Source organism: Dermacentor variabilis, chromosome 5 (genome assembly GCF_050947875.1).
Source record: "Dermacentor variabilis isolate Ectoservices chromosome 5, ASM5094787v1, whole genome shotgun sequence".
Taxonomy (NCBI): Eukaryota; Metazoa; Arthropoda; class Arachnida; order Ixodida; family Ixodidae; genus Dermacentor; species Dermacentor variabilis.
In genome coordinates this window covers 51,722,136-51,747,823 of record NC_134572.1, presented here as the reverse complement: position 1 = coordinate 51,747,823, position 25,688 = coordinate 51,722,136, and the positions used below count along the sequence as shown (strand labels likewise).

General features: G+C 45.9%; 1 protein-coding gene across 2 annotated transcripts in view; it reads right to left on the bottom strand.

Annotated features, from left to right (window-relative positions):
• The window catches only part of LOC142582597 (thrombospondin type-1 domain-containing protein 7B-like), a 290,129-nt gene that overhangs the window by 229,518 nt on the left and 34,923 nt on the right, over positions 1-25,688 (bottom strand). For both annotated transcript variants that reach the window (XM_075692478.1, XM_075692477.1), the window contains exons 3-5: positions 4,361-4,556; positions 3,378-3,600; positions 1,605-2,008 (exon numbers count right to left, since the gene is read on the bottom strand). In XM_075692478.1, coding sequence (XP_075548593.1) covers positions 1,605-2,008; positions 3,378-3,600; positions 4,361-4,556 — 823 coding nt within the window. The remainder of the gene's footprint in view (positions 1-1,604; positions 2,009-3,377; positions 3,601-4,360; positions 4,557-25,688) is intronic.

Sequence of the window (25,688 nt, the reverse complement as noted above, 5' to 3'; positions counted from 1 at the left end):
TTTCCCAAACGCGGTGTGCTGAGTAGGTATATGTTGTTCTAATTTTTGAAAGCATTTACTAGTGTAAAGGAATCACAGTTCAGGCCACATCGCATCAGTCCCATGCTTAAGTGGAAATTGTAGGCCATGGAGCCTCCCTCGTTAGATTTGGCTAGTGTGCATTGGTGGGTACGACGGAAGTAAGTAATCACTTTAATGTTGTAGCCACGCATCGGCGGAAACATTTAATTTTCCTAGGGGGGGAGGGGGGAGCGGGGGAGGCGGCTGGGGCTCGACCACCTTTCCGAACCTCATATATATAACCCTCAATAACAGTTGCAGTTGAAGAAAGTTCGTGAGACCTCAAAGAATTGTTCAGTGAAGGTGCGGCTTTATATAAATACATACAAGACCTCATAGTAGGAGACAGTTCGATGTCACAGTCCGAGTCCTCTCGCACCATCAATAATCTGGCGCCTCTCAGTGGTGTAATCTTCCTTCGTGAAATTGTTTTATACTTCGCTATTACTAATACTGCTTCGCCTTTCCGGAGAAATTTGTAAGTCTTGAATATACGAGATATGACAGTGATTTGTGTTTCCAGGAAGCAATGCCGTATATAATGTGACTGAATGAAAGCAAAATATAGTGCTAATAATGCCTGTTTCGAGACATATGCCCTTGATTTGATTAATTCTCTAATACCTAAGGTACACTTGCTTAATGAAGGCAATGTGTTGAGAAAACTTTAGGTTGGAATCTGATTCGATGCCCAAAAATGATACACAATTAGAGAAGGGTATGTGATGACCATCAAGACTTATCTCAGGCAAGCCAGGTAGTATTCTTTGGCTAGATCGGAAAATCATAAATTGAGTTTTGGAAGGAGTGATAACTAAATTATTGGAAGAACACCATGCAACAATTTGGTCACGCTCATTGCTTAGTTTAAGAATTAAGGTTGTTAAAGAATTGTCGCGCAGCGGGATAGCAGTATCATCTGCCTATAGTACACAATGCGCCGATTTAAAACACGTGGGTAAATCATTAATATAAATGGAGAATAGTAAGGGATCTAGTATGGTGCCTTGTGGTAAACCTCAGTTAATAAATTTAGTGTCAGAATAAGCACTTCCAGAAAACAGTTTGTTCTCTATCATGCAGGTGAGGTTTTAGGAGGTTTAGTACTGCACCGGTAATTTCCGCTATTCTTGCTTAGTAAAAAGTAGTTTATGATTAATCGCATCAAAAGCTTTAGTGAAGTCCAAAAATACCGAACCAACGAAGTTACCCGTATCGATCGAGGGACGAATGTAGTCAGTTAGGGCTATCAAAGCTAAGCTAGTCGAACTGCCAGCGCGATAACCAAATTGAGAAGATTGCAACAAATTAAATTTTTTAATGTAAATGTTTAGGCACTCACAAAATAACTTCTCAACAACTTAACTAGTGGTGTTTGCGTTTGCTAGTCGAAGTTCTGGTATAGCAAGCCATTTAAAAAAAAAAGTGGCAACGAAGCTTTGGCTATGACCCAGAATTATACGAAATACCTAGCAGCTTTAATGCAGAACCAGCTGCGTATAATAAACTGCTTGGAAGCTCAAATGAGCGCCGACATCACTCACCCGATGTCGACTGGGACCCCGCTGCCGTCCAGACAGGCGACTTTCCTCCGGCGTACGCCCAGTTGCGCTTGTCGGGAGGCGACCGGCAACTCGGAGCCCTCCTGGGTCCCCAGCGATTCCCGCTGTAGGATGGAGTAATCGCTTTGGCACTCGCCCCAGGGCCCGACCCGGAGCACGTAGTCTGCGGCAGGCGCTTTCCTGCGGGACTTGCGTTTGCGCCACTCCCGGCATCCCGGTCGCGCCGGGCACTTCTTGGTCTCGGAAAGAGCGGGGCACTCGGCACCGCCGTTGGACGGGCCGACGAGAACGACACGCCGTCGGACGACGCTGTGCGCTTTGCAGCTGGCGAAGCCGCTCACGTTGTGGCACGCGGGCCAGGCCTCGAACGGCGTCACCACGCAGTCCTGCGAAGAGCCGGCAGAGAGACCGGACGTGTCATCTTGGCGCACGACAGCTTTGGGCGCAAACGAGACAAACACAAGAGAGGTGGGGGGGTGCAGGTGCGCGCCAATGTATGGCCCATCTGCCCTGTACACCTTTCTTGCGCGCGTGTTGGTTGTGCGGAAAGCCATTCCTTATTGTCACAATAGAGTTCAGCTCACTAAATAGAGAGTTCGGAATATGCGGTGAGTCGAAGGAGACACAGGGAGTGCGAAAAGCTGAGAATATATCGCGTGGCCCTTATCAATTGTTTGTGTCCTGTCCTAAGTTCCTAATGTGTGGAACATATACTTTGTCATCCTGGAAAACGGACTACTCCCGATAGTAAACACTAGTAATTAAACCAAACAGCCCACCAGGTTTTACTGAAATATCGCGTACGGTGGACAAAGCTCGCTGCTATGAAAAATGAATTAACGCAGCAAACATGCAGGCGCAGTTTTTGAATCGCTGAAGCTGCGAAAAAAGTCCCTATTCTAGTTTTAAAGAAGTAAACACCCGCAGTGGTCGCATTTCGACGTGGGTTTGAGGGAGAGGGAGGGGGAGGGGGAGATGCAAGATCGCCCGTCTCTCGCGCATTGGGGCCACGTTAGCGATACCCTGATGGTCGAAACTAATCATGTGGCCCCCGCTACGGCGTGCCTCATAATCAAAGCTTATTTTTCGTGCGTAAAACCCAGGAATTAAAAGAAATTTAAGGAATCAACCTGAATTAAGGGTCGTGAGTACTATGCACTAGTTACTGCCACGGACTATACTGTTTCCGGAGGTAAGCCTATCTGGACAAGACCGACTGTGTCCGACAATGCAAGAAACAATTTCTGTAATTTGGACGCATGACGTTTTTTTCTTTTGTCTATCATTCCAACAGCACCTCATTTATGTATAAATAAGCAGCTGTTGGAATGGTAGTAGATCGAAACAAGTCGAGCATATGAAAACACCGCCATCGCGAAAGTAAAATTGGCTTCGTTATTACAACGTGATGTCAGGACAGAGAACAGAAAAAACTGAATAAGGACGAAAGGCAGGAAGATAAACGAAAGGCAGGAAGATTAATTAGGACAGTGTCTCGTTGGCTTTCCCTGCATTGAGGGAAAGGGAAAGGGGCTTGGAATGACATGTATATGTAAAGGCTTAACAGTAGCAGTGCGTGTGGAAATAAGGCACAAATGTCTGCAGTAACAACACGCTTGCACTGTAATTTCAGATTGGAAAACGGTTGCTTCTCCGATGCGCTGTCCTCCAGTTTTCCTGCGTTCATATTTCTTTTCTCTCCCTTTCAGATGCTACAATCCCTGCAAGACGCGCGGGTTCTGCCAACTCGTTCACCTGTGGACAACTGATGGCGCACGGCATTTCGCTTGGTGGCTGCAGCAGGTGCATGCAGGCAGCTGCATCGACGACCCGGGGAGATCCGGCCTCGGGTTCGAAGACGCAGCTCACGTTGCGCCGGGCCAGACCCTCAGCGTCCCGCGCCTCGGGTCTGCACTGGCTACGTAGATGCGGCCGCCCGTTTACCTCTTCGCAGGCACTCCACTCGCCAGCTTGCCATCTGGGCGGATGAGAAAATAGCTTGAGAAAAGCGATCAGGAACTTGCCGCATAATGAATTCCACCTCATTCCGTTTTTCATGAACAAGACCATAACCCGAGCAAGCTTATAAGAAAAATAATTAGATCTGCTCGACACTTGCTTGGCCCATCGATAACGTAAGTTAAAGCCCAGCTTGACTTCCAAGGATCTGATGCCCTTTGTTATTTTTATTTTAAGTTTTGACTTTGAACGCGCGGACTCATCCTTGAAATACGCTCGCGGCTGGACAAAACACAATGAGCAGTGCGTGACAAGCACCGATCGATCAGTTTGGAGTGGTGGTAACAACTTTATTAAGATTCCGCTCAGTTATCTGGCAGGCCCGAGTCCTAGCATGGCCCCTCACGAGGAGCGACCCTTTCGGCCCAGGCGTTGGTAATCCTCTGCAGATCCCACCCATCGGGACACATTAACAGACATCACGACAGCCGGCGCTCAATTAATTATTTCTCCTTCATGACTTAAGTATAGGTATAAGTCATTGATTGATGTCTTCTTTACTGCAGAAACAGTTCGTCCTCTCCTCTCCTATTCGAATGGCCCATGTCACTCGTATCGACCCTGACATCACTGATCCGCTATTATCACATAAAATCCAATGCGAGAATCATCTTGCCGAATTATTGGCTATTGCAACCAAAGAGCATGTGCCCTCTTTCGAGAGCGTAACTAAGCACACCTGTACGCCTTGTCAGCAGTGGTGAGAAGAGGTTTTTCACCTGAGTGACTGGCGATGTGCAGCACCACTGCCGTCATCGCATGCTGTGTGACAGGATTGCACAGAGCGTGGCCTGAAGTGGCGGTGGCAGTGTCTCTCCAGGACGGCGTGGCCTCGCGCGTCTACACAGCGCACGCTCCGGCCTTGCCAGCCTTGTCCACAGTCGCCATCTTCCAGCACGCACGGAAGCCATTGACCTGAGAACAGTCATGACCGGCACCACATAAGACGGGTACTGCATGCAACGTTTTTCTGTCTAAGGTGCGATAGTGGTTTACAGTACAGCCAGAGGCATTCACAGCATGCCTGGTGGTCAGTGTTGCGTGTGATCTCAGAACTACCACGTTGAAAATAATATCAACGCAAGGCCTCAACATGCGAAACACTTCGAGCACACGTGTTCGAGAGTGGGCGCTTGAAAATCGTGTTGTTTTAGCTACGAGTTGTGAAAAGGTGTCGTGGCAGCTACGAGGTCTGGCGTGCCTATCGTTACAGTACTACAAAAATACTCTCTGATTATCGCCAATGACCTACAGCTTGCCAGAGACATTCTTCAGAGCCCTGCAATATCCCCTAACGTCGATTAAGTGTTTTAAGATCATCCTAAACAAAAGCAAGGTGTACACGGTCACCAATGTCCACTTGTACGTCGGATTACGTTTGCTAAATTGCATTATCTGTCCTAATTAGATGCGCTGTTGCTTCCGAAGGAATGCGCGATTTTGCTCAGACTATGCCGCAAAAGCGACCAGCAGAGGAAAATAGAGAACGAGTAAAAATCATGGGGAAGTTCTGCACGCTCAGCGAGCCGAAGCACTGTGGCAGTGTAACGAACACTGCGATAATTATGCAGCTTTACAAGTTCTCATCATGTACGCATCCGAAAAGCTTACGTTTGAAAAGCCGACCCGCTCGAAAAGGCTGTGCCGACATCGCGGCTTTGGCCAATCTAGGCCAATCGCGTGAGGCGCAACGGAACGTAGGCTTTTCGAACGCGTACAAGTTTGCGGCCCTGGGCCCTTTGACAGGCGAATTTGTCCAGTGTTGCACCAAAATGCAAACTAAACGAGAGCTTTCGTGAGAAAATAAAATTAAACTGCTTAGTAATGGCAATGGGTGCAAGTACCCTATGCAGGTCAAAGTAGGGTATCAATGTGCTGGCGACAATGCAACATTATTGTTACGTGGCACAATATAGCACCAATGTAAAACTCATTAGGTCGTTTGCGAACACTTTAGTGCAAAATAAAACTGCAAATATAACATATCACTAAAATTTCCACGGATATTAACGTTTACTTTCACGGAAGAAAAAGAAAATTAATAAATTTATCTTCATTAAGGCAAAGCTAGTTGACGAGTCTTCATAGACGCTCATGACGATGCTATTTTGCACGTCATACGCGGAATACATATCTGGATTCGAACAAGCAACCAATTTCTGAAGCTGCCTATAAAATATCTTCAATGCTTTGAATTATATGACATGCCACGCTCGGGCGCAATCGAATTGGCGGAAGCGTTATCAAAGGAGTTAGACAGACGCTTGACGTACAATTTCTCCAGTCTCTGGGCTATACACGTCGCCTGTGGGTGTCAGAAATGTCCCACGAGATAAAACGCAGCCGCCACGCTCTTTGAAAAGAGAAGAAGCAGTTTCAGCAGCGCGCCTGTCAAAACGTGGGCTGCATTAGCACGGTTATTCGAAGCGACAGCGGTGCGCCTGGCAGCCCGACAAGAAACGACGTGTGAATTTCAAGAAAGCTTCTTGTAACGCCCCCGCTGCGTTCAAGATGCGAACACTAGGTGGAGTCAACTGTCTCACCACTTTACGAGGGTTTTCTTGGAATTCACCGCATGCCATGCGCTTAACCGCCCATATATGTATATATATACGTCTGACTGCGCAGCTTGGTTTGTCGGCGCGTATACATGGATGTCACCATGTACATGCGCGCACGCGCGCGCGCGCGCGCGCGTTTACACACACACACACACACACACACACACACACACACACACACACACACACACACACACACACACACACACACACACACACACACACACACACACACACACACACACACACACACACACACACACACACACACACACGCACGCACACACTCACTATTCCGAAAAGAAAGAGACTCCAGGCTTTTGTTTACAGAATATCGGCTTTCAGCAGGCGGCATTTACCGATGAAACATAGAGCGTCCGCGTTTGCCATTTGCCTGACAACAGCTAAACGGAACGAATACCGAGGAAGGGATTTGCACAAGTGCATCGAAAATTTGTGCCGATGTTCTGTCTTCTTCTCTGAAGAGACGTCAAGCAACATGTAGCAACAACGATGATGTGTGTAAACAATGGGGTTATGAGCATCTTTCTCAGCGATGGTGCCGCATCTCACTTTTAGGCTAACAAAAATGCAATAATTTGACTATATTTGCCGCAGCCAAAGCATTAGTCTTTAAGCTTTCCACGAAAATTAATGTGGTCGGTTACTATGACAATAAAGAAGTTGCGGTCACTCACGAATTCAAGGTGAAACACGCAGAGATGTTTCGGAGTCTGCACGGCTTCCTTGGCCACACTCGCTAGTACCAAAGTCACTAGCCAAACATGTATAAAGACTCATACAATTTAAAAGTAGAGTTTAGTAGGAACTGGCGAAGCAATAGCATTTAGCGTTCACCACGAGTGACGAATAACCGAGCGTCACTAACGTCTCTTTTACCTGATATCTGAAGGACGGCCAATGAAGGGTAGCCAAGACCCCAAGCACACACTTGCGTTGCAATCCACCTAGGTGAGAAAAGTATTTCCTCTTGCTGCGTTCTTTATAGCGACCGTGGGGCAACGAATAAACAGTCTCAGAGCGCACAGAAGACTTTCAGTGAGTCACGGCCCGAAACAAGCAAGGGAGCTTGCTACAGCAAGCTACCGCGTGAGACAGCGTGACCAGATGTCCGGCGCAAAAATTCGTACGGCTTGTTCTGTGCAGACGCGGGTTGCCTGTTCTTGGTTAATGTGGGATGCCCACAGAAGCTTACGAACGTCATAAAATAACGGTACGAAAATAAGAACGTTACGAAAATAATAAAATCACGGAAAGCAGAAAAGATTTCAAGTGCCTTTGGGCTGATACCTTGTGGTACTTTCATTGTGCAGTTGGTGGCTGCGACAAAGAGAACAAAACTAACTCAGAACGCACCAGAGGAGATTGAGTTCTCAGCTAACGAGTTATGGACAGCAAGCAGGAGATTGGCGTTGATGGCATTATCCCTCCACCGGCAAGGCGTTTCATGACGTTGACAGCTATTCAACGTCGAGTGGCACCAGACGAACAAAGAATCTCAGATACATAGAAACAGGCAAGGTCTGCAATTGAGTTTCTTCCTTTGTTAAGACGAGAGAAATTGGCAAAAGTCAGGACGTGAGCGCCCTGACTTCCCGAAGCAACTCTGCCAGCTCGTTCTTGTGCAGCTTGCTACGTGCTGAAAAGAGAAAACTAACTATTCGGAGGAACTGCTTACGTGAACGTTGCTTTTCGGGCTGCTCACGCCGCGTGGTGATATTACAGTATTGTGGATGTTCAGAGATATTTATCTTTTAAATATTTTCCTTAATATGCTCGTTCAATAGTTACAATTTGTGTGCAACTTGCAGCCAGTAGCATTGGTGTTTCATTTATTAAAATGATAAAGCTACTTAGTCAACCACTAGATTCTTCTATTCTATTAATTCTAACTTCAGTCAGCGCTTCACATAGTGCCAACGTCCATCCCAATGACAAACATTCTACATGTTAAATGGAGTGGAGTCCTACAAGCAATAACGTAGGCACAACTACGCACCCTTATTTTGAATAACATACCTGAGTTTCTCACGTCCTCGTGACAACGATTCTATAGCTTAGCTAAGTATAAATATCTGCGCGATCGAAGCAGACGAGTGTCAGCAGAAAAGCAAGGGAAAAATATTTTTTTTTCTTACGTGGATATACATTGAAGAGTTCGCTAATGAAGTTGTTGCCTTTAGACCTCGAACCTTACTTGGTTTTGCTATCGCAATTGCGGAGACAGAAAAGTTGTTAAACAACAGACGAGTGTCAGCAGAAAAGCAAGGGAAAAATATTTTTTTTTCTTACGTGGATATACATTGAAGAGTTCTCTAATGAAGTTATTGCCTTTAGACCTCGAACCTTACTTGGTTTTGCTATCGCAATTGCGGAGACAGAAAAGTTGTTGCACCGTGTCATTGCATGTGAGCGCGTGATTGAAACGTAATGGTATCATTTGTAGGCATTAACTAAATTTCCAAGCAGCCGGTTGACGTTGCTCATTCCCTCCTCCTCACACGCGCGACGTTTTCTTTTCAGCTTTCTTTAGCTCTGAGAGAAAAAATTACGAAACAAAAACTCACATATGCCTTAACAGAAATCATACGTGTCACCAAAACATTACTCCTTTCATTTACATTTTGTGCGTTCTCCATTAGATGCTCCATTATCCGGCCGACCTCTCTACATTTTCCAGTCATTAAAATACTACTTCTCTGTTATTGCGACAGCAAATATATAGGCACACCATACACATTTCCCGCGTCGGCGTCACCGGTATGTTTCGTATAATGTCCAAGTGCGATAGCACCATGGCTGCGCGCCGTATGCTGTAGGTTCGAGTTACATCGTGTGAGCGTGACCCGAGGATGGTGGCTTGTTCTCACGCGCGCAAGGGAGGAAGGCGGGGCGGCTGCGCGCCGTCTTCCACGGCGTACAAGGCACCGACGAGGGGGGGGGGGGGAGGGGGCGTTCTACTACAGCGGCGGTTATCTATAGCCGACTGAGCGCGGCCGCGCGGACACTACCTTGAAAGTTATCTCCGATGAGTACATGCAGAGCCAGCCACACGGCCTCGCGGTCCCTAACTTCAAAGCGATCTGCGATCAGCACGTAGTCTAGGTGCACCGAGGGCTGATAGCTTCGCGTGCGCTCTGTTCTCGCCGCTTAGTTCGCGTTGAAGCGAGACGCATCGCGAAGGCTAATTCGCTCGCTGCTGCTGTCACTCTTCCTCACGACAACGTTTTGTGAACGACTGTCTGCGCTAATCGAGTGAGATAATGTTTGCCTGTGCGGGCGGGCACCGTGCTTGCTAATTTAGTCAGTGAGCGAATGTTTACGAGTTTATGCGGCCGATAAAACTGCTATGCTTATTTCGAATAGCTGTCTATTAACTTACTATCGCAATCAATGCCTCGCCTTTCGGACGAAGCTTTGTCTTTTTTTTTTCTCCACGTCTCGCGCTGGACTGCCTATCTTATTATTTGCTTGTCTTTCTGCTGTCAATCTTACTCTGTAAGCTCATCGCTGTAATAACGAGTTACACAACCAATCGTAATGTAAAGGAGTTAATTAGGTAATGGCACTGACGATAGTGAGAGAATGTTCATAGTGATAATATTCTTGCCTTTTGTTCACGGGGATGTCAAGCTGCCATTATGCAGCTTTCATGCTGCCATCCCCACCGCTTATGTACATCAATGTACTTATGTGGTAAATAAACTTCAATTCAATGTGCCGATTAAGAGTCCTTCAGTTAACAAGCTGCTTACTGAAGTTTAAGACGCGCAGCTGTGGCCCGCATTGCATAGTAACGACTCGCGCACGCCGCATCGGCACGAGCGAAGGACAACCTCGACGCGTCCCTCACTTATTCATTGCCACCGCCGATCGAATGGCGCGACATTCCAGACGCGTCAAAGCCTTGGTAGCGAGAGACACGCGCATGCTTCTCCTCCTCGCCCAAGATACAAGTACAGGGAAGTAGGGAGAGGAGAGGGGGTAAAGAGTGGCGAAACTGCGCGCGAATGGGTTATTATGCCCGCCAGCAATGCAGCGTCGGAAGAACAACCATGGCTGTGTAATTTTTTTTTCTTTGTTTCCTCGCCACAACTAACCTGCGATTGCAACGTGTGGGGAAATCAGGCGGGCCGCGGCGTGGGACGCAAGCATCGACCTCGTTCTTTGTCAACCTCAGCGGCGCTTTAGCCTTTTCGTCGTGCAACAATGTAGCGCGCGGAGGCGGCGGCGCAGACGCAATCGCGCGCGATGTTCGCAGACGACGAACGACGGCGCTCTTCCTCGCGCGCAGAAACGTGCCCTAAGGCAGGCGATGTAAGTGCTTCTGTCTTTCTCTCTCTTACGCAATCGCACACGAGGATCGTCAAGTTCGGGAAAGGCGAATCGGCGTCTATTGACTCAGCCCGCTATACGGACGTAGGCTTCACCTGAGATTTATTCGGGCGTATGTGGCTTTCTACATTCGTACTGATGCTGCGGAATTTCCTTCTTCAGTTATCGCAACGCTCGGCTTAACTGTGTGTGTGTGCGTGCGTGTGCGTGTGTGTAAGAGAGAGAGAGAGAGAGAGAGGGGGGTGTTCTGAGAGCGCAGGCGCAGTAGTCGTTTCGCAGTATACAGCCGGGCGTTCGTACAAAATCGGTCTTACAATACGACGATTAGGGCGGTTCTCCACGGCTTCAAACGCATGCCGCCTTTCTCTCGAAACTGCTACCAGTATGTTCATGCGCACAAAAAGACAAAAAAAGACGAAGAAACGTTGCCCCAAAGCGCTCGCGTGCGTTTGCGACAGTTTACCGCAGTACATCGGAAACATTCGCGTGCATAGCTGGCCCACAGGCGACATCTGCGCTTCTTGTCTCGCTTCGCCCGCTTGAAAAGTTTGTGCACGATGACGCTAGAGAGCCTCGTTCGCTTGTGCGAGAGAGTTCGTTTGAAATGAGATTAGCACTGAGGCCTAGCAACGACTGCTTCGCACGAACACGCGCACGAGTGTATTAGCACTGCAATGCGAATGAAGGTTAGCGCGCGTTGTGAGCAAAACCAGGTCGGATTTAAAAAAAAATACCGATTGGTTTGATGATGTTCCGTCAACTTTCAGTGCAGGCTGTACGCGGGTATGGAACTCACTGCGCTATCATAATCTGAGCTTTGAAAGCACTCCTCATTTTCTGCCGGCTGTATATGTACCGCTTTAGGCTCTGCAAAATAGAGTTCCGTGGCAAAATTCACTAAGTGTTTTGCTAGTAATGCAGTTTGCCTCTGTGTCCGATCAGATCCGATTATAATGCGTGTAGCATCCTGGTTGGCAATAATGTGCTCGATACGAAGAGTGCTGCAAGTACTTTTTATGTGTCAATAGCGGTTCTGTGCTGCAGCACTTATGCTTTTAATAAGCTGCTCTTCTTTTTCAACTCTGCGCAGTTGTTGACAACTTGACATCAGACAGAAAATTCCATTCTTTGTGTACAGTGCTTGTAAACTGTCCGAGAGAGCAGGGCCATCCCCTATGCTAAGATGTAATGAGCGTCTAGAAGTTTTTGTTCAGAAGACATGAAGGCAAATTGTAAGCAGCCGTGCCGAGGTTCCCAAAAAGATAGGTATTCCCTCTAAGCAGCTGCTTTTCGCCTTCAGCACACGGGCGCAAAATATTTAGCTTAGTCCTTCGTTGAAGGCAACACTACAGGAATGAAGAACCCATCATTCCAAGATTGCTTCCAGGCGAATTCAAGAAGAAAGTAACACTACTTTCGTATGTTTTCTCCATAACGTAGGTGAAAAACGAAGCGTTCGGCTAATAAACCACACATCGAAGAAGAAAGCTTGCCAGACGTGATGCAGAGTGCTTTTCTTGGTGTACTGAATTGCACATTAAGGAATATGGAATGATGGGACTCAAGTGTACGACCGTTGACGATCACCTGCTTCCGAGAGGGAGTGCTGCACAACGCGACCAGGCACATAGAGCCTTCCTAACTTTCACCCAGAAAACTGATTCGGCCTCCCGTTTATAAACATTCTTTCCGTGTTCCTGCTTTCATTTGTCCGTGTCTCTGTCATTTGTTTATTTCCTATCTTCTTCTCGTTTTCCCCTCTTTTCATTCCCTCCTCCCGAAAGAGTATAGGCGAGGCATTGTACTCCTCTCAGTGGCAGTTGTCAGCTAATAGTAATAATAATGTACTGAATCCTCACGGAAAAAAATAATGTTTGGACCATGGTCGCAGCCAACGTCAGCCCGGGTTGTTTTAAAAGAGCTGGTGTGTTTTTAAAAACACAGGTACTGTTTCAAAAATTATAGTCGCTGTCCAATACCTTTCTTGCGGTTATGTAGAGTCTCTTCATATGTTCTCTTTCGTTTACATCTTCATTTCCATATCGCCCAGCACAGAGTAGCCAACCAGAGAGCCAACCTGGTAAACCTCTCTGACTCATTTTTTACTTTCTCTCTGTTTCTTTCTCTTTGTCAAAGACCAATAAATGATCCATATGGTCATTCCTTGATCCATAAAAGTAACAATGTTCAAAAGCTTCTGGCATGTCATATCATATCATGTTGTGACGTGGAGTGTAATTTAATACGTCAAGCTTCTTCGGTGCGTAAAACTAGGACACCGAACTGTTTGGCGTACTCTTTTGCCCCCACAGCGGTATCTACTGATACCTCCCGGAAAAGATTGTTGAAATTTCGCTTTTCACTCAGCATAGCCATTGCTTCCTTGCAATTGCATTATTCTTGACCTTTTACATTTACGAATGCGTTTCCTGATCTAATCTCTGTTTACACGGTGGCAGAATCTGGCGCTAGAGCCTGGTCAATCTTCTTTCATGGGATCCCGACGTTGTGCGTAAGTAAAATTAAATACGCAAAAGCATGTCAGGAAGCCTTGGCCTCGCTCCACAAGGAGGCAAGATGCCTGACCAAAAAGGTGCTTTATATGGCAGCATAGTAAACGGCAGGAACAACTCTAAAACACATAACAGAGGAATCGTCTAGACAGGGTGACAGTGCTAAATTGAATTCTAGGGTTTTACGCGCCAAAACTACGATTTCATTTATGAGGCACGCTGTAGTAGGGGGAGGAATCGTCTGGACGAATTGACATAAGGGACTCCAGATTGATCCTGGCACACAAGGGGATCTTTAACGTGCCCCCAATGCACGGGAAATGGGCGTGTTTGCATATCGCCTTCGCCGAAATGCAGCCGCCATGGCCCGAATTCGATCCAGCGACATCAGGCTTAGCAGCGCCACACCATAGCCGCTAAGCCACTGCGGCGAACGACGACTTTGCTGCACTACAAATTCCACAGGACTGCCAAAACACGAACATATTCAGAAGAGATCAAAGCCACTTTCGAGTGGATATTTCCAAGAACGGATGCTAAATCGGGCAAAAAACAACATAAAAGATCGCGTGTGTAAAAGTATCGTCCGCAAATGAATGCAGGTGGCATTAAGGCAAAAGGAAGGATTCCATTCCAATGATACATTCTTGCGCGAAGAAAATAGGTAAAAGCGAGCTTCAGAAGCATTCTTTAAAGGACGTCCAAAGGAGCTCCAGAACGGAATTTTCAGCGTCAGAAAAGTACATGACAACAGCAGAACCACAGAGACCGACGCTACCGAATCTCGCCCTCCGCCGCATTTCCAAAGAAAAAAAAACCTTTTATGTTTGCACTCATAGGGTAAACGACAAAGACATGCAGACAGGCGGCACGTCAGCTTTAATTAGCGTCTTCGTTTAATTGGTGCCTTTCAAGAGGCGTCCAGCTTTAAGCCAAAGCCTGAAAGAAACCGCCAGATTAGAAAGTAAAGCTTCTGACCTGCGATTCCGATTCGGTCGCTATTGAAAGCCTCGACTGCCACACGCTTCATCCCTGCGCCGGCAACGCGAAAAGTTTTAGCGCTGAGAAAGCAACAAAGTCGGTGCGAAATAATGCTGTCTGGTAAGCAAGATCGAATGGGAGGTGTACAAAGTGGGAGGCAGCGCTCCCAATCAAGCCTCCGGGTCAAAATGAAATCCGTCCTTTATCTGCGAGGATGCGTTTCGATCCTAAGAGTACTTGAGAGAACGAGTGAGAATGTTATGTGACTAAGAATGACCGGAAAGGTATATTGCTTTTATGTGGAGAACTAATGCCAGTTTAGCTGGCCAGTAATCCACTAGTACTGCAATGCGGCATTGTTGCTACGGCATCTTAGACTTTTGCTGCACCGAATAGAGACGAGAAGGCACGAAGTCCCACGAAAGACACAGACACGGCGCTAACTTTCAAAAATACGTTTATCTCAAGGCACCATTTGCCTTATTTATATCCTCTGCCGCGCACCAGCGAACGCATGCATTAGCGTAATCACATAATGAACAGGAAAATAAGTTACATTCACTTTCAAAAGGAAAAGAGTGTTGACACTTTATTAACTACAATACATGCGCAGAAATTCAAATACTCTATTGCGCAATGAAATAGACGCTTTGCTAACGCATGCGTCATCATCCGTGGCGAACCAGTCTGCTTCTATAACCAGGTGAGTTATGGAAGCAGACTGGATCGCCAGTGATGTTGATGCATGTGTTAGTAAACCACCTATTGCATTGTCCAATAAAGAATTAGAATTCCTGCGCATGTGCTGAAACTATTAAAGCGTTAGCATTTTCTTATTTTTGAAAACGGTGTTTCTCTTTTGTTTTCAGTTTTCTTGCTTATTTTATTGGTGTTGTTTTTGAACAAGTGATTATGCCAATTCATGTATTCACTGATGCGTGGGAGATGGTATAAATAAGGCAAGTGGTACCCGGAAATAAACCTCTTGTTGGAAGGTAATGTCGTGTCTGTTTGTTTCATGCGCCTTCTTGGGTCCTCGTCTATATGCACAACAGCACTCCAGTAATCAAGCTTCGTCTTGAGAGAGAGAGTGAACTTCATAGAAAAGAACACATGAGCGTAGGTAGCTCCGCAGTCGGTGGTCCCCTCAGTCCAGGAGTCCAGAGGCCTTGGCTGCCCTTCTCGTTCGGTTGACCAGGTTGAGCTAGTCCGTCGAGTCGGAGTTGTACAGCGCTGCCTCCCATTGCGCGTGTGGTGGGATGTGTTATGGGTGTGAGTTGTGGTGTGCTTGGGCAAGCCCATACCATGTGGTAAAGCGTTGCGCATTGATGTGTAAGGCATAATGTGATAACCTATGCTCGATTTGTCATTACTGCTTTAGTCTTTTTAGATTCTGTGACTGTATTTATTCGGTGCCGATACATGTGTTGATTTAGATGAAACAGAGTTACCGACGTGATTTTGTTACACCGTGATAAGTGATAGACTGTTAGTGCATTGTTCCAATCACTATCCTGCGGAGGAGGGCCTATACGGTGTGAAGGTCACCATTATTTCTGCCCTTCATGTTGTTTAGCCTTTGGTAAAGAAGTTAACATAAACTGAAGAGTAAGCAGATATAGTGCACCTGGTGCGCTATCCCAGGCTTCCAAAGTAAGGCTAGCGTACCAAATTAACATGTTTTTGCATTGTTTATTTGGTTTGTATTATAGGGTGGACTCGATTGATCGGGTTATGCCTATTCGCAAGAACTGCACAACCGGTCATTGTGCTGCTCTTTCTTTTTCTATATTAGTTGTTCTCTCAAGTCCACAGAAGAAGTGTTTTATTGCCGGAAAGCTTCCACATTCCCTCGTGTTATTAACCTTTAATCAAGAAATAATTTACTGAGTGCCCAGGATCCGGCAACACTACAAGTAGCTACTAACATTTTTAAGTTAATAAACAAACAAAACACATTTTATTGCTTGGAGACAGTTTTCTATTTTCAAAGCATGAATTTACGACTCTGTGGTATCTGCCGTACACTTCTACAAGTGTATATGGGCGCATATACGCGTGCAGGTGCATGTTATGTAGAGAAACAAATTATGTCTACGGTTTTTTTTACGACCGAATTTTTTTCCTGGGTGTGCGTGTGCCACCCCGATGTCGCCCACTAGGGTGACATCGGGGTGGCAGAGGGAGAAACAAAGTGATCATTTAAGGCAGTAAGGTTAACCAGGGTAACTGTCCAGTTGATTTTTTTCTGTGACGGGGGAAGGGAAAAGAGTGGAAAACAAAATGAGGCCGAAGGAAACTAAGATATCAAGAAGGTCTCTCCGCACGAGCAGGACGAAGGCACCTGACAACAACTGCACCGTTCCATACTGCCCCTATGCCTTAAACAAAAACAAAAAAACTTGGCAGTCTTGCACTAAGGGCGAAGCAACGGTCTAGCGCTGCGGCTCAAACTCTTCGGACGGTGTTCTAACTATACGCGGGTCCGACTAACGCGGACGCGATATGCTAACGACTAACGCGGACGACTATAGCGCGGATGCGCCATAACTTCTGCCAGCCCTAAAAGCTGTAACACGCCGCGTATGGTCTGTAATGGCATCGCAGGCATAACTATGCTGCCCGTAAAGACCTGCGCCAATAAAGTTATATGACTTTCATGATTGAGCATTGATACTTTATTGCACATTTAGTATTTAATAGCATGATGAGGTTTGGGACAGCGGCCACAGGCTATGAATGTTATGTTTCATGGCGTTTGTTTGTGGGCCACCTTTCTCAAGATTCTGAGGAATAATTTACAGTCTTACATTAACGGAAGACCTGGTTTGAGCAACCTGGTGGTTGAATAGTATAGCATTTGTATGCGGCATGCATAAACATATGGCATACATGTACCTAAATATATGCTATTTCGCACAGAAACGCCGACGATGACAATGACGCCGATGACGACGACGGCGAAAATTTGCCTGAAGTGTCTAATTGTTATCGCAATGAAGAAGGACTAAAAAATCCCCAGCAGAACTAATCTCACGATGAATGTCCACGTTAACGCCCTTAGAATATAGACAATGCCGTGGCACATAGCAATAACACCAGATAAACTCGTCAAGTAGGAAGCGTGTATGCAGCCCAGCTCCTCTCTCGTGCTTGTCTGGACAAGCTATGCCATCTGTCGGCGCCACCGCGAAGTCCGCGTGGGGCGCGTGTGTGAATATATATTCAGAGAAGATTGTCTGAATTTATTTGATGCGTGTTCGGTACCGCCGTAAATCCGATCAGCTTTAAAGGTATTTTTTTTTTTATTGAATACGGACCGAGCCGCAGTCGTAAGTGACGCCAAGACACCCTCCGGACGTGACAGTGTGGTAAATGAGAGGGAATGGGAGGACAGAATAACCACATATAATGACATCACGATACACTATAGGTTACAGAGGTGCATATTTCCGCGACCTCAAGCAAAATTGACAAAAAAGCAGTCTTTCGCATGGCGGCAGTTACAAACTAGGACGTATCCGAATGCTGCGCTCTCGCATATCATATAACCGGATGTATGTCCAATGGACAAATGCAAAACATGTGAATCCAGAGCCACTCTAGAGCATATATTATGGGAATGCCGAAGTATGCATAACAATAAAGAAAACGCAGCCTCTAGCAGCAGCCTTCGCACGCGCTGGGAAGCAGCGCTGCTCAGCCCCGCCCTCGAGGATCAACTATGGGCCGTCCAGTGGTCCGAGGATGCCGCCTGGACCCAAGAACTCCTGGCCGTCACCTAGGCGGGGCCTTTGGCCCTCCCCACCAACTTCCAGGGCGCTGAGCAACCACGGCGGGTGTAAATTAGATATGCCTGATGAGGTGACCATATAGAAGCTGCAAATTGGATATGGGATTGCAGTAATATTTGGTAGGCAATCTTTCTGGTGAGGTAAAGAGCGCTGCGAAGGTTACGTTTTAGATATCCGAGAGTGCGCCATGCTTTAGCCGTTATTTTCTCAATGTGGGATGACCATGAAAGGGTCGGTGTTAGACCAAGGCACATGTACGAAGATGTGCAAGCGATCATACTGTTGTGAAGTGAGTAATTGCAAATGGAGTAGTTTCTTTTTTCGAGTAAATGCCATTAGGTTGCGTTTGTTAGTGTTCAGGGTCATTAGCCAATTCAAACACCTGTTAGTGGCACACTGAAGGTCATGTTGAAGAGCGACATGATCAGCAGGGGAGAGGATTTCACGGCAGATAACTCAGTCATCTGCCAATATTCGAACACTTGATGTAATGTTAGATAGCAAGTCATTGATCAAAATCAGAAAGAGTAATAGTCCAAGGACACTTCCCTAAAGTACAGCTGATGTTACGTTACTCAAAGGGGGAGAGCACTGGTCAATAACAGTGGACTGCATTCGAAATGACAAAAAATTTATTATCCGAGAAAATGTTCGTTCGTCAAGGTTTAAGCATGATATAAAAACACTTAAAATTCACGAATTCAAGAAACAAAAAAAAAATACATTCTGTCGTATACTGATGCCTAGTTCGTATACTCACAATCATTCTTTCAGGGTGCCTTCATTTCATTTTCATTTTCATACCATTAGGTGTTTGATATCCTTGCCATACATATATGTTCGAGTTCGCAAATTATGCTGTGTAAGTCACGTCACTTACGCTGTTACCTTATTAGTCGTCAACGTGATTATGTTACAGGGCTTTTTATATGACATTTAGGCACATTTAATTCTTCAGTCATGCTATTCATACTAAAACCTGTAATTCTTCCATGTTAACGATCTATTAAAACTGCTGTAATTTGTGTTTTATTACGTTTACTTTGTAAAGGAGGTCCCACTGCAGTGTTTGACTTCGTGACCTCCTTCCGTATATTAACATCTTGTAATCTTTCTAATCATCACAATAAAACCGATTCTGATTCTTATTCTGATGAGAGTCCAGAAATGAGGTGACAGTGTGCGACGCGAGCAAATGGTTTAGAAAAATCTGAGTATTTAGTCAGTCTGAGTATTGTCGTCCATATTTTGAAAAAGAACAGTAGTTAGTTTCATTTGTTTTGTATCACATGGAAGCCCCTTTTCCGAATTCACCCTGATGTTTAAAAAAGATGTTGTTACTTTCTAAGTGGTGAACGACAATAGTAAATATAATATGTTCGAGTAACTTGCAGGGAACGCTAGTTAGTGATATGGGACGGTAATTAATCACATCGCTCTTGTCACTTGACTTGAAGATGAGCATAATTTTGCCGACCTTCCAATTATGTGTTAGCTGCCCCGTTGACAATGATTGCTGAAGTATATGGCTAAGGATAGTAATGGAAGGGACTACTGGATGGTTGAGGACTTTATTGTTAATGCCACAAAATCCAGAACTAGTCGATAATTTCAAATTATTAATCAAAGTAGCGATTCTAGTGGCTGTTAAGGTAATAGTAGCCATATATGTACTGGTAATCTAAGTCTTCCACTGTGGCATATTGGAATGGTCTTCTTTTGTGAACGCGTGTATGAAGTAGTTGTTAAAACAGATGTGCAGTGCTCTCGCAGCATTGGCCCACCAGTGATGTCCATCAGAGAGGGAGCGTCAGAGCTGCTTGAAGGAGAGATGGTTTTCCAGAACTTCTTAGCATCATTTTGTATGAGTGATTGGAGGTAAACGGAAATGAATTTGTGCTTAGCTTGACGAACGGAACTACAGTAGGCTTTTTCGCAGGCTTTCCACTTGTTCCACAAAACTAGGGTGTTCGCACTTTTGGCTTTCCAGTGTAAACGTGTCTTTTTTGTTTTTTAATGTAATCAAAGTTTAGTAAACCGTGGTTTCTGGCACTTAGTGCAAAATCAGATATGCGGTATCTATTTATTTGCTAGACCTAGTAGTTTTTTTCTTTAGGAAAGCACCAGTTTTCCTTGACTGATCGTTGAGAAAACGTTGCGAGAAATCTAGATGAAAAGATTTGCTAATTGCGGTTAATAGCATTACTATAGTCTGCTCGTTGATAAAAAATATTCGTTTTGGTGTTAGATTACGCGTACATGAAGGCGTGCGAACTGTAAATTCCAATAACGAATAGTCACTGAACTCATCAGTGGTTGAAATGGCGCTAACTTTTTCAGGTGCTGTTGTTAGAACAAGGTGTAAGACGTCAGTAATGCGCGTTGGTTGGAGAACTAGTTGCTCAAAGGAAAAGTCAAGGACGAGTTCGACAAAGTCATCGTCCGAATCACTTTGCCCCTATAGGGTGCTTTTTCCGTATGAGGCAATAAATACATATTAGGGGGTGCGAAAGCTTGATCTTCTGGAGAATACGTGAATCAGAACTCTAGATGGCATGTAATAATAGTTTTATATCGTTCTCCTAATCGAGAACACATATGACCGGCGACGGCTTTCTAAGGACGCCGCAGACTCGCTTGTTCCTGTAAAGGGGATGGAGCACTTGATGATGGAAGATTGCAAGCTGATACCGTTTCTCACTTTATCACTAAGAAATTAAACCCTATAATCTTGTCACGTACAGAGACCCCGCCGACCTTTCTTCTACAGCATGACGAAAAAAATAATTGGCTGACTGGTAAACACAGCAAAATCACTGAAGCTCTTAGACGTTTAATGATGGTGAAGTCGAGGAATACGGCTCGGTACAAAGCAATAAAAAACTGAGTTAACCGGGACACAAACGGTAGAAGGTGGAGGCAGAATGTCTCCAAGCCAGTTGCGTATCGACATGGGTTAGGACTGATGGTAACGCCGCGATCTTGCTATGCGCTATACCTGGGGAAGGCGATGGTGAAGTGAAAGAGCAACATCATCTCCTACGCCACTGTTCCCGCGTCGACAAACAACGCCATACTTTTCAGTATGCCTTGAGTAGACTGGACGACAGGCCCTTTGTCCGAAGCAAAGTTGCTGGAAGCCTGGCCTCACAGCTCGTCAGCACAAAAAGCCACACGCGCTCTTCTGCAGCATACCTGAATGCGACAGACTCAAGTGACCGACGCGTTACGCCATGTCGAGTGCGTGTTACTGAAATAGCCTACTGTCTGCTGGCGGCATCGCAACATGACATTGTGCCAGCCCGGTTGTGAGCTTGTTAGATATTCTTATATGATATGTCAGCAGTTGCTTCTACGTCTATTCGTTCTTTCTGCGTCCGTGTTTCTTCAGTTCTACTGTTACAATCCTCGAAGTTAGCCACTTATTATGATATCCTACAACTAGCCAAGCGTAAATACTGCTTCGAAACAGTTAAAGACGCGGACGTGGAACGCATGAGGGACGCTTTAAGCTCTCGTTTACAAGAGAGAGCTCGCGTCCCGTAGACAAACTGAATGGTTATTCAAGTTCACAAACGCACGAACACATCAGAACGCGTCTTCAAATATTAACGCGACAGCGTTACGGGACCCGTGATGCAAAAAATCCGGTGTCGGCGTCTAGCGTCCAGCGCCGACCGTCTTGCGAGGAAAGAATCATTCCGAATTACGCATGCCGACCCACGCAGGCCCTTCGCGTGGCGCAGAGGCGTTGCTGAATTAATTAAATTTCTCAAAGTAAAATGCGTCAGAAAGATTGTAAATTACCGCTTACACACAACCTACATGCATAATAGCGTCGGAATGTAATTTGAATATACATGAAAACATAATTCTGTTGCGCGGAAACTCAAACAAAAAGCCCTTTTCCAGCGTTTCTACTATTCATAGAGTGGCGCGCCCCGCTCGCTTCCTTACAACAAGACCATCTAGCAGAGAAAAAAGAAAGAAAGTCGCACTTGCCGGGAAGCGTGACAAGCAGCCAGGTATGTTTGAATGCTTTCGCGTTCCACTCTTGAAGGTGAAGCTTAAGCGTCCTACAAAATTTTTCTTGACTCCTAAGTGCAACATTGGTCAACGGTCCTAAGCACCTGGGGGCTAGAAAAACCTTGAAATTTCAGTTAAGATTTGAGGGCTTATATTTACAAAAAAAAAAGTTCTCACACTAAAACTGTTTGTAAGAGCAACTCCCTGCCAGCCAATTGTGATCTTGGACACTTAAGAAGCACTTACGAAGAAAAAGCATTGTGAATTCGGCGCTGGCTCGGGTTCACAAATCTTTTCGTTCCTAAGCGTTTCTTGCCGTTGGCACGTCGATCGCCTTCGGTGATAGTGTGTTAAACTTGAAGATTTGGCTTGAATGTTCTCTTAAGGGACAGTTTTAGGGTTAAGAATTTTGTTTTGTATACGAGCTCTTGTTTCTAGACTGCAGCACGACTTCTGCTTTAACACTGTTTCGCGACAAACCACCATGCGTCCGTCGTTATAAACGCTCCATGAGCGGAAAAGACCTCTGTGATCTGAGCTAGGTAGCATCGCCAGAGGGAGGATGAGTCAGACGAAAAGCCTCTGAAATAACTTTAGAGTTGCGTGAATATTAGAAACTATCGGATAAATAATGGAACAGTGCCTTATTCAACTCGGTCTTCGAATGACATAGACACGATCCGTAAATATTCACTTTTTTCGAGTTTTCGAATATTTTGCTATATCAACTGTACACTATAAAACATAAAATTAGAGCAAAAGTACAATAAATCCCAACCCTCCCCCTTCCGGGTATAGTATACCATGTGTCCCAGCTAACGTTAGCCAAGCTGTTCAACAGAAGAATGGAGCAGGTCGAGCGAGTTGGAATCTAATACAAAGCGAAGCTCTGTGTGAGTGCATAAAAAGTCGAAACACAAGTTTGTGCTTTTTGAATAAAGAAAGAGGGAGAATACCGAGAAAGGCTGGTAGGTTAACCAGAGGTAGTTCCGGTTGGCTACCCTGCACGGGGGGAAGGGTTACGGGGGAAAAGAGAGAAAGAGAGTGGAAGGGGGAGATAGAGAGAAAGCGAGACGAGCACTTTCAAAGCGCGTACGCTATAGAGCGGTAGGGGGCGGCGTTCTTAATGTTTATCGTTAAGCCCCGTAGACCGCGAAAACCTTAATAACGCGAGTAAGGCCTTTAACGTGGATATTCTTTCAGAGCACTGACCTAAAGCTTTCAGTTCTGATAGTGGACGATTGTCCAACTGGTCCAGTACTCTGCACATCACTTGTCTCTGGACACTGTATCGCGGGCAGACACAGATAATGTGTGTGAGCGTCTCTTCACTGTTGCATGTGTCGCACGTGGGGCTGTTGGCCATTCCCATAAGGAAAGCATACGAGTTCGTAAAGGTAACGCCTAGCCACAGACGGTACAGCATGGTCTGTTCACGTCGTGGTAACCCAAGCGGAAGGCGCATCCGTATGTCCGGAGACAACGAACGTAAACAACACATGGTGAAAACGTTCGAGTCCTACAGGGGAAAAGTACAATCACGGGACATGAATCGCAGCCCAGCCGCAGTGTCTGTTCAGCGAAACTCAACAGCTCTGCTGCTGCAGTCTTCATCCCCGCAAAATCTGAACAAATCAAATTAAAAACTTCATGTGTGACCACATCGATGGGTGCAGAACTCGCGGCGCTCCGTGCTGCACTTGATTTCGTTAAGCAGAAACCACCGCAATAATGGACTGTCCTTAGTGACTCGAAGGCAGCCCTTCAGTGCATACAAAGCCCAATGCGCCACGGACCCAATGAACAACTGGCCTCAGAAATTCGACACATATATCATCATAGCCATGACAAGGGACACAACATAATCTTTCAATGGCTTCCAGGACATTGTAACATCAGTGGGAACGACCACGCCGACGAAACCGCCCGATCTACGCATGAAAGTGGTCAACGATCCGTCGTTCCGCTGTCGTGCTTTTTGAATATGTGCACAAAGTTACACGGAAGGCTTTATTCAGGCATTGTAGAGAGGCTATTGCGATGCCGGCGCTGCCGCGGATGCAGGAAGGCGATGTTTCTGGGTTTATTTCGTTCTCTTCCCCCCCTTCCCCTCACGGCAGGTGCTATCACTGCCGTGGATGCGTAGGGTGCCTCGATGCCGCCCGCTCCAAGGCAACCTATGGATGCGCGGAGGTGAGCGCCATCTGGTAGTGATGCAAGGAACCCAGCGGCGCGCGCGGCATGCGTCCGACATTGTGACTGGTTGGCCTATTCGGCTAAAGGACAGTCACGCAGCAGCACCCAGAGTCAATAAAAGTTGACGAGGTTCGCAAATAAAAACTCCGCTTAAAAGAAAAAAATTTGAGAACGAGCTGAACATTACAGTTATAACAGTTAGGGGGTTCGGTCAGGAGAGGTCTCATACTTAATTAACATAGTTGTATGATAATTGGGAAAATGGCTGCTCGTTATTCGAAAACTATACAAAAAGCATTCGATATCCGATTCGATTCGTTTTGACGCCATTCGATTCGTATTAGATTTATTCGGATGCCCCGGAAGCGGGAAACGACAGCTGTGACCGCATTGGTCGCGCACACTCGGACCGTCGCCCACCAGGTTCTATAAATGTACATCACTTTGTGAGTAGTTGCTCACCAGCCTCAGCTTTTGAAGTCATTTAGTTAAATTCAGAAATCAAACAGCGCAGAATTACAGCGAAGGATGGTTTCGCAGTTTTCCTGCGGTGGTGAAGGCCGGCGGCGTGATCGGTATACCATATATGCGATTCAAAAAACGGCCAGCAACGCAACCTGCCTCTCACTGCTGAAGTTTTGCTTTGAAACGTAATTTTGAGAGCGTTAGTGAAAGCAAGCAGAGAATAGGTAGGGCGGCAAACCAGACGAGCGTCCGGTTTGCTACCCTACACTAAGTAAGAATGGAGGATAGCAATACGAAAAGCGGGATAGCGAGAACACTGCGTGCACGCGGAAGGACGCAAAGAACTACAATTTGTTACTGAGGTCGGTGTTCTTCAAAAGCTACAGTAGCGCACGAATATGTTTCTTCAATGATTATGAAAAAAAAAATGGTGCAACGCGTAGACCACAATAAAGTTCTTTGTCTGTCTGTCTGCGTAAACCTCACTCCAATATACACAAAAACTGCTCTTTTTTTCTCCTTTTTAGCCAGTAGTTCATATTTTTTCCCACGCTGATTTTTTATCGAGTCCACATTGGAGATCAGCTAGGGGTTCGTACGGCTGCTGTGGCGAAAGCTCATTTCGTGGCCAGCCTTAAACGCCACTCAAAGAGCTGTGAACAATACAGCCTGCATGGGAACCCCGAAGCGGCCGAACGATCAGCGCATTATGACTCATTGATAAGAACAGCCAGCAATCAGACCCCTAGTATACTTCCGACGAAGGAAGTGAGAACTTGCTTGTACACCTTCGCTGTCTTTGATGTATCAGTTGCTCAGATTGGCATATAGCTGCGATGGACATTTTTTTTATGCTTTTCACGCTCAGCTCATTGCACCATCGTTCGCTCCTTCTCATACTTTTTGTTAACTTCAAAGGTTCAGCCTTATATAAAGTATAAAGGTTACGAGGAGGGATAAGGTGCACCATAAAGGCTGGCCAACGTTACGATAGGACGAGCTATCTTCGTTATAAGATCCTCCTATTGAAACGTTGACCAGCCTTTCTGAGGCACCTTATCCGTATTTATAACCTTTATATTATACCACGGTGTGTTGCTCCATCTGTCAGCCCCTTTCTTGATTATGGATTGCCCCATATGTAAGTACTGCTAG